At 41.5% G+C, this 8,861-nt stretch overlaps 1 protein-coding gene across 1 annotated transcript in view; it reads left to right on the forward strand.

Moving 5' to 3' along the window:
- The window catches only part of sntb2 (syntrophin, beta 2), a 33,753-nt gene extending 25,411 nt beyond the window's left edge, over positions 1-8,342 (forward strand). Inside the window, exons 4-7 of the mRNA XM_026172630.1 lie at positions 1,262-1,404; positions 2,699-2,895; positions 5,070-5,260; positions 6,755-8,342. Coding sequence (XP_026028415.1) covers positions 1,262-1,404; positions 2,699-2,895; positions 5,070-5,260; positions 6,755-6,847 — 624 coding nt within the window. The 3' untranslated portion in view covers positions 6,848-8,342. The remainder of the gene's footprint in view (positions 1-1,261; positions 1,405-2,698; positions 2,896-5,069; positions 5,261-6,754) is intronic.
- Positions 8,343-8,861: the final 519 nt, after the last annotated feature.

Below are 8,861 nucleotides of genomic sequence, written 5' to 3' on the forward strand. Positions count from 1 at the left end.
TAATTTTGGAGCCACAATAGAGAAGGCCCTGTCCCCTCTGAGCTTCCTCCTGGATCTCGGTACCTCCAGGAGCAGCTGGTCAGCTGACCTGAGAGACCGACAGGGTATGTGGGGATGAAGAAGCTCAGAGAGGTAAGGCGGGGCAAGACTGTGTAGGCATTTAAAAACAAACATAAGAATTTTAAAATTAACTCTAAAAGACACAGGCAGCCAGTGCAGAGAGGCTAGCACGGGGGTTATATGCTCTCTTTTTCGAGTTCCTGTTGAACCAGCTGCAGACGTGAGAGCAACGACTGACTGACCCCCACATAAATTGAGTTACAGTAGTCCAGGCGGGAAGAAATAAAAGCATGGATCACTGTTTCAAGGTGCTGCCTCGAAAGAAAAGATTTTAGTCTTGCCAGTCGCCTTAAATGATAAAAACTGGACTTCACCACTGCTCTGATTTGGTTGTCCAATTTAAAATCACTGTCCAACTTAAAACCAAGGTCAGTAACAACAGGTTTAAAATAGACTTCCAGTGGTCCCAAATCTACAGAGGACGACTCAGAGGTACCACTGGGTCCAAACACCAACAGCTCTGTTTTCTTTTCATTAAAATTTAAAAAGTTTAGAGCCAACCAAGCTTTAATGTCATCTAGGCATGTCAAGAGAGGTTTTATGGAGATGCCATCCCTGTGCTTTAGTGGCAAATAAATTTGGCAGTCATCGGCATAACAATGAAATGAGATCCGATGCCTTCTAAGGATAGAACCCAGAGACAATGGATACAGTGAAAAGAGCAGTGGCCCTAAAATTGAGCCCTGTGGGACGCCGCATGACAGAGGAGCAGAAGACGGTTCGTAACCGAGAAGGCTGACAGAGAAAGTTCTATCTGACAAATAAGACCTAAACCAATTAAGTGCAGTGCCACCAATACCCACTACATCATGTAATCGAGAAATTAGAATATTGTGGTCTACGGTGTCAAAGGCAGCAGTTAGGTCAAGCAAGACAAGAACAACATGGTTACCAGAATCACATGCCAGAAGGATGTCATTCAAAACCCTTAATAATGCAGATTCTGTGCTGTGAAGGATTTTAAAACCTGATTGAAAAACCTCAAAGATTCCATTTTCATCTAGAAAATCTTTCAGTTGACTAAAAACAATTTTCTCTAAAACCTTGGAGACTAAAGGCAGCTTGGAAATAGGCCTATAGTTCGCTAAAACTGTGTGATCAAGGCCAGGTTTCTTAAGCAGTACTCAACGTTCTTCTTCAGGTCCAGCTAGAAGGTGGACGCCAGCAGTTTAGACCAGTGGTCATGGCGCTGACCGAGAAGGACATCCTGCTATTTGAATCGGTGCCGTGGAGCCGAGAGTCCTGGTCCATGCCTGTGCTCACACACCCGCTGCTCGCCACCAGGTAAACACACCAGCAGTTACATTCAGTCTTTATTCACATCTTTACTGACAGCTCTGCTTTCAGATTTTTAGTTTTGTGACATTTTTTTCTTTGTCATATTTTATCAGATGTTTCAGGTTTTTAAAAGTCTTAAATCCTTAAAAAGAGCTTTATGCCATTGACAGTAATAAGTATATATATGCTCTGTAATGTATTATATATAATAAATAAACCTTTGTTATCATACGATTTTGATAAAATTGGTTAAAAAAAAATTGTTTTTGAAAAGAGTCTGGCTGCTGAACAGAAACATTTATGATATTTAACCTCCGAGGACCTGGCGTCCACATATGGGGACATCACATTTTGGGTTGTCTAGACCAAAGCACCAAATTTTGCTCTACAACGGCCTGATGTCCACTTACGAGGATGTTATACTGCCACTGTTCTATCGAAATTTAAAACGAATGTCCACATGTGTGGATTTTTTTTTTTTTTTTTAGAAACAAAAATCAGGTAAAAATCAGGTTTTTACCTTCATCAGGTCCTAATCAGCCCAAATAGCAAAGAGAAATTGAAAGTGCATGCCGTGAAAGACTTCGGGTCTTAGGAGGTTAAAGGTCCTTACATTCTGTTTGTTATTACATTTGTATTCGTAAAGTGGGTTTCATTTTCACTTTCATTGTGCAGATGTTTCTGCTTTTGCTAAAAATGAGAACTGTTGGCCTTTGAGCCTGAGCGTGAGTAAATATTCAACAGCAGATCAGCTGAGTGTCAAAAGAAACTTTCCTGGAACTGCTGACGAGCTGTAATTTTTGTGGTAAGTACCTGGAAATTTCTAGTTGCCGGCATCAAAGAAACTCCTCTCAACAGCAGCAACTAATCTTTTCCAAATCTCTACCGATGGGAGGGGGCAGTGACCCACAGAAACATCATAGATATGTTAACTGGAAGAACGGCAGGTTGGAAGAAAGCAGAATTATCTTTGATTGCAATTACAGCAGAATACATTGTGCCTTTTTTCTTTATAATCAGGAACTGCAACGTAATGACGTTAATGCTGCATTTAGTTGGGTTAAACGGACAAACACAGGCCTGACATGTTGGGAGACAAGCTGAAGATTTTTGCATGCTCTTGCAACATTACAGATATTGTGGTTTCCACATGTTGACCAGAAGAAGAAGTATATAGCACAGAGATGAGTTGGAGAATCATTAAATATGTAGTTTGGGTTATGGGGAAGTAAAATGAACCCTCCTCTGTCTTTCTTCCTTCAATAACGTTCTCTTTGCCTGTATCGTCATGTCTCCCCAGACTGGTTCACTCAGGCAGCGCCCGCAGTTCTCCCGCCCAGGGTTCAGACCTGGTGTTTGCCACTCGGACTGGAACGGGCCGGGGCATCGAGTCCCACATCTTCCGAGTGGAGACCCACTGGGATCTGTCATCATGGACGCGAGCCCTCGTGCAGGGGACGCACACGGCCGCTGAGATCATCAAAGAAGTCTCCATTGGTGAGTGGGTGTCATTTATAGTCTTTAGTTTGGAGATCATGAGCAAAGCTGAAAACACATCAAGCAAAACTCACAAGCTGTGGCCCACACCAACTGTGAGCATAACAGTTTTAGGGTCTGAATGATTGCCTGTTTTGTTTTTCTTAACATCCACTTGCTATTTTAAATAATTAGCTCACAGTTTCAGGTGCAGCTGAATTAAGTGCTTCATGGAAACCTAAATGTGTCGTCATAACTGGCATTAAGATAAGTGTGAACCTGCAGCCACCATCTTAGCATGTAGCAGAAAGAGACGACCACACGATAAAGTACTGACAGGGGTATCTGAGGTCAGGTGTGCTAGCAGTATCTGCAGCTTTAAATGCTAACTCTGCTAGCAGCAATGGCTGATGAATAACAGGTGACGCACTGCTGTAACAGGTGGCAATATAATACAATCACAATAGTCTCTTGAAAATACTCTATTGATAATATAAAATTAGTTTGGCTTTCTGATTCATTTACCGCACGGTCAGCCTAAATGGTTATAAAAAAAATCATAGGCCACTTTGTTAGGTACAAGTGTACATCACAGCTTTTTGACATGTGGATATGGCCAAGACCTGCTGAAGCTCAAACTGAGCATCAGACTGGAGAAGAGGGAGAGAAACTGCTGATCAACTGGATCGTGACCTCCACATGTCATGCTGTCGTGACACAGTCATGTCATATGGACCAAAACCTCTGCGTTCTTAACCTCCTAAAACCCGAACTCTTTCATGGCATGCATTTTTAATTTCTCTTTGCTATTTTGATTTATTCTTTAGTATTTGGTGTCTGAACACAGCAGCATTTTTCCTGAGTACAAAAACAAAATGAGAAACAACAATTGTGCCCCTTTGAGCACTGTGGCTCATTTGAAAGAGCAAAACTTAGTAGTGTGGTCCAGACCAGCAGTCGCCAACATTTTTTGTGCTACGGAGCGGTTTATGTCTGACAATATTTTCACGGACCGTCTTGCGGATAAATACAACAAAATAAAACCAGTACCAAAAAAAGAACATTTAATTACAACACACGTGAAAAGACCCAGGTGACCCAAGTCACCTGGGTCTTTTCTGACAGTGTATCTTATTCCAAGTTTACAATAGGTTGATGGTTTTGTGCCCACAGGAGGCACTTTATTATTCTGTACAAACACAGTGGATTACGTCACTGTGGCATGTGTACGTGTTTCGATGTGTGTGCTCTGTGTTGGTACACACATGTTAGCAGAAGCGTGTTGTAAGCAGACCTTGAACCAGAGGATGTGGGTTCACCTTTACCTCCTTCCAAGTAAATGTTAAGTGGAAATCAAGAAATATTAGTCAGTGAACTAAACAGTCTATGCCACTTGAAGAAGAGCAATAGAATAAAGAGATAAAATATTTCCTGTCTATAGGCCTGTGTACTTTGGACTGTGACAGGAAGCTTCTGACAGCAGCTGACTCACAACAGTGTGCCATCGCTCAGAAAGAGCAGCTCTGTGTAGGAAAGGCAGAAATGGGAGGCAGCAAAGGGGAATGTTTCCACTCTGTGCAGAACAATAGTTGGCTGCCGGAACAGCACTGGAAAGCCTCAGCCTTTTTTTTTTCCTATTCTCCTTCCCTGTCCCGCTGCTACACAAACACACAGTTGTGCAGAAACATTTGGGCCATTCAGGTTACAGTAATGCGCATGGAAATGCTTTCAGATCAGATGACCTCACGGTCACGTTGCGGCAGGCTGCCTGGATTGGACTGCAACTGTTAATCAGCACTGTTATTGTAAGAGTGGATTTGTTACAATAATAAATCTGACTTCATACTCAGTTTGATACAAAAGCTTGATGTTCATTTATGTGTAAACAAATCAGTTTCAGTTGTTTATCACTCTTTGTGTTTTCCTTAAATATTTTACTGCATTAAACTTTTTGATTTGTTGTGTTTGGAAAAGTTTAATGAAAAAAATTCATTTGAACATAGAACTGTTTAGTTTTAGAAAACTTCACATAATTGAGAAACTGGGAAAGTAATAATAGAATGAAAAACATTTTAGTTTCAGCCCAACGTTTTCCAGAACCAGCCTCTGCACATCGGCACTGTTACATTTCTCCCTGTGACTCACCTGTGCACTAGTTTTTCTTGAGCGCTTTCCCCTGTCGCCCTCTCCGCTAGGTTGCACATTGAACAGACAGGAAGTTAGGCTGACTCTACACTATGAAAAAGGCTTCACTGTGACGAGGGAGCCAGCCGACCCGAGCGGGGGGGCTGTGCTGTACAGATACCCCTACGAGAAGCTTAAAATGTCTGCCGACGATGGAATACGCAACCTGTACCTTGACTTCGGAGGTCCAGAGGGAGAAATGGTAAATTGTAGTAAAGCAACTTGTCAGTTTATGAATGTATTGTGAGTGGAAAATCTTTTTAAACCTAAGAATGTCAAAAATATTCCTAAATCTCAGTTTTATTAAAACTTTTGCGTCATGCTGAAATATTTATGTACCAAATATACCATGTGTGTATATAAGAGATGGTCGTAGCTGCCATGTCGTCTCCGGTTAGTTTCTGAAGTCTGTTCTAAATCCACAACATTTCTGCTGTTTTGATTGTGACAAGCACTGTTTCCTCTAAGCTGAGCGCGCTGAGTGCTGACACAGTCTCCCCACACAGATAATCTGCGCTGTGCACAAAAAAAAAGTCCAGCCTGAATTGGAATTAAAGTAAGACTGTGTCAGCAGTGTACGATTGCTCACGCGCTCAGCTTAGAGGGAACAGTGGTGAGAAGGCGGGCGGGTCCAACCAATGACTTGTCTATCACAAGTGGTTAGCCAACTTTTGACCAATATTTAAATAACTGAATTTAATAGTTTAAAAAAATGACCCAAAGCACGTGACTGAGTCCATAAAGTCCTCAGCAAGATTGCTGTTTTCCGTAGACTTCAGTAGGATTGAAAGTGTGTTTGCAGCCCCTGCTATCGCCATCTGGTGGCTTTCAGGTAGAATGCAGGTTTAGGACTGGCTTCATTTTTTCAACACAGAATCTCCATCAATGTTTTTTTACCGTCTGCGTGTTGAAACGCTAAACCAGCCGAAATCATGTTGAGTTTTTCATTATGGGGAAAAAAGAGAAAAGAATGTCAACAAGAAGGCGAACTGAAGCTAATGGTACATGAATAATTACAGTTCATTTATCATAAAGATGTGAAAGCTCACTTACCCGTGCATTATAAACAGTAATTTACATTACAGCAGTCAAACTGACCGGAAGCCCACTTGCATATTTTAGTTTTCCGTCTACCAACTAGCCTGAGAGAGCTGGTATGCCTAAAGAACCTCCACCACATAGCTGTTCCAGCTGTGCCACACAGTATGCAGTAGTGGATAGTGTGCCGTTAATTCTGTTTTTCAATTGTATTATGATGTCAGACTTTTTGAGATACTGTCACTGGTTGTAACATATTGTGATTACGATTTTATTTATTTATTTATTTATTGTGGACTATATTCCTTAGATTAAGAAATTAAATTTCCATCCACAGAAGGCAAGTCAAAGTGCAAATAAAGATCAGTAAAATTAAATAATATGAAATAAAATTAAGGTAAAATGCAACCTGTCAGGGATCTGTAGAACAGGAATAAAGATATTTCTGGTCAGTGTTATACAGTAAAATACTAAAATGTATTTTTTTAACTGGAAAACTGTTTCTATTCAGCCCATTTCATTAAAGCTGGAATATTTTCCATTTTCCATAAAAGTGTTGAGGAACAAATAAAACAATAATCTGCATTTGAATAAGGGAATATCTTGGATATCTTGAATTTTTCTTTTCTTCAACTTCCTCCCTCCCTCTACCCTACAGGTGTTTGATCTCCACTCGGGTCCAAAGCCAGTGGTGTTCGTCCTGCACTCCTTCCTGTCAGCCAAACTCACTCGCATGGGTCTTCTGACGTGAAGTCTGCCAAATGCTGACAGCGTGGATGAGAGGATTCTTTTTTCTTTCTCGTTTTCATTTCTTTTTAATATCTTGTTCGTTTTTCCAACTTGTCCGCTCACAGCTGAAGTCAGGCCTGGCGTGGTGCTGCAGGGGGAACCTTAACCCAAGGAGGTGCTTTGTCTGATTGTCTCAAAAATGTGCCTTCTCTTCCAGCTTCTCCTCGGCCCCTTGTGGTCAGCTGCGTTGCGAGGCGAGGTACAAGGAAGGGGCACTTTGTTTTAAGTCACGAGGTGAAGGGAGACTGTTTTCACAGAAAACAAAAAGTGTGTACATATATATAGCAGTTAACAATCTCATAACATTCCACGTGATTGTGGGGCTTTTTCTTTTTAAATATATTTCATTATAAATATCCGATGAGATGTTGATGCAGCCGATGTGCTTATGAGATTGCAGCACTTGTGCGCTCTAAGAAACGTGTTAGTGAAGTGCATCGAACTAAAGGAAGGCTTTTTTAACTGACCAAGCGCAGATTGGTAAACGCTCCCAGTTTTTACTCTGCCTATCATTCCACGACAGCCTTCCGGTGTATTTTGGGCTCTTTTTAAAGCGTGCGTGTTTGTCTTTGTGAGAGGAAGACGCTGCTTTAGAGTCGCGATGCAGTTACCCGAGCGGAGGTTGTGCGCGTGAAAGATTTCTGCGGACGAGTGTGTCTTTCCTCGCTGCACGCTGCCGTTGGCTTGATAGTGTGCCTCATAGTTTTAGCACATTATCCCAAACTACTGTTGTAATCAGGATCACCAACTGTGCCTTGTTACTTGTAGTCAGAGACACTCTTTATAGTGTTCCCTTTTTTTTTAAATTCACACAATAAGAGAATTTTACGCTTCAGTCATGCACAAGCAATAGTATTACTCTTATAGTGTAAACAATGTTACGATTTTTTTAGTGTGTATCTCCTGAAAGCATGACTTCCTGATGTTTATATATGACGATTATATATGACATGACCGTGCGTTACCTCCCCCACCCGCAACTCAGACACCTACACTACCACATCGTCTCATCTCATTCTGCTTCGCTTGTGATTACACCTCTCTGGTTGCCATGCCCACATCAGCATTTGTGTGGTCAAATACCTTTTAACAGGAGCGTCACATGACAGTGAGCTGACAGTGAACTGACAGTGAATGTTAAAACTGCCTCACCTCCTAAAACAAAAACAAAAAACAGATTCAGGAAAGTTGTAATATCTTATTTCTGGGTGATTGAATGTTCAAAGATCAGTGTTCCTCTGGAGTACCATGAATGGCCGAGTTTACCCAACAAGTTCTACAGTGAATTTTTCTCATTTTAAGCACCCAAAGTGAAAAATATTAAACCTTAACAGAAGTTTAAAAAAAGTCTCTCATATTAGGTGAACCTGTTGCGCTCGCTTCCAGCTCTTTATTTGTCCTCTAGCACAGCGGTCCCCAAACTTTTTTGCGCCACGGACCGGTTTATGCCCGACAATATTTTCATGGACCGGCCTTTAAGGTGTCGCGGATAAATACAACAAAATAAAACCAGTACCGGTACCGAAAAAAAGAAAATTTATTCATAACACATGTGAAAAAGACCCAGGAAAACCGAGTAAACGATATAAACGATAACAAAATGACGCTGAAAACCGATAAAAACCCTGAAAACCATACATTTCACACCTGAGCCTCAACTCTCGCGGCCTGGTACCAAATGACTCACGGACCGGTACCGGTCCGAGGCCCGGGGGTTGGGGACCGCTGCTCTAGCAGTCAGTTTAGAGTTACTACTCTGCCCTCTTCTTTCAGCCAGACGTTTTTTTCTCCTGTCTCTTTAAGGCTCCCCTCCCCATAAATCAAACTTTCTTCTCATAGGTCCAATTCTGAAAGCCTGAAGAAAGGCAGCACCTAGAAGCCAGCTATGAAAGCCCATGTAGCTTATTGAAAATCTTGTATGCAATCAGCTGGAATTTCCTTGTTTTTATAGTCACCTCAGTTTAGGAATTATTGTC

Source organism: Astatotilapia calliptera, chromosome 7 (assembly GCF_900246225.1).
Source record: "Astatotilapia calliptera chromosome 7, fAstCal1.2, whole genome shotgun sequence".
Classification (NCBI taxonomy): Eukaryota; Metazoa; Chordata; class Actinopteri; order Cichliformes; family Cichlidae; genus Astatotilapia; species Astatotilapia calliptera.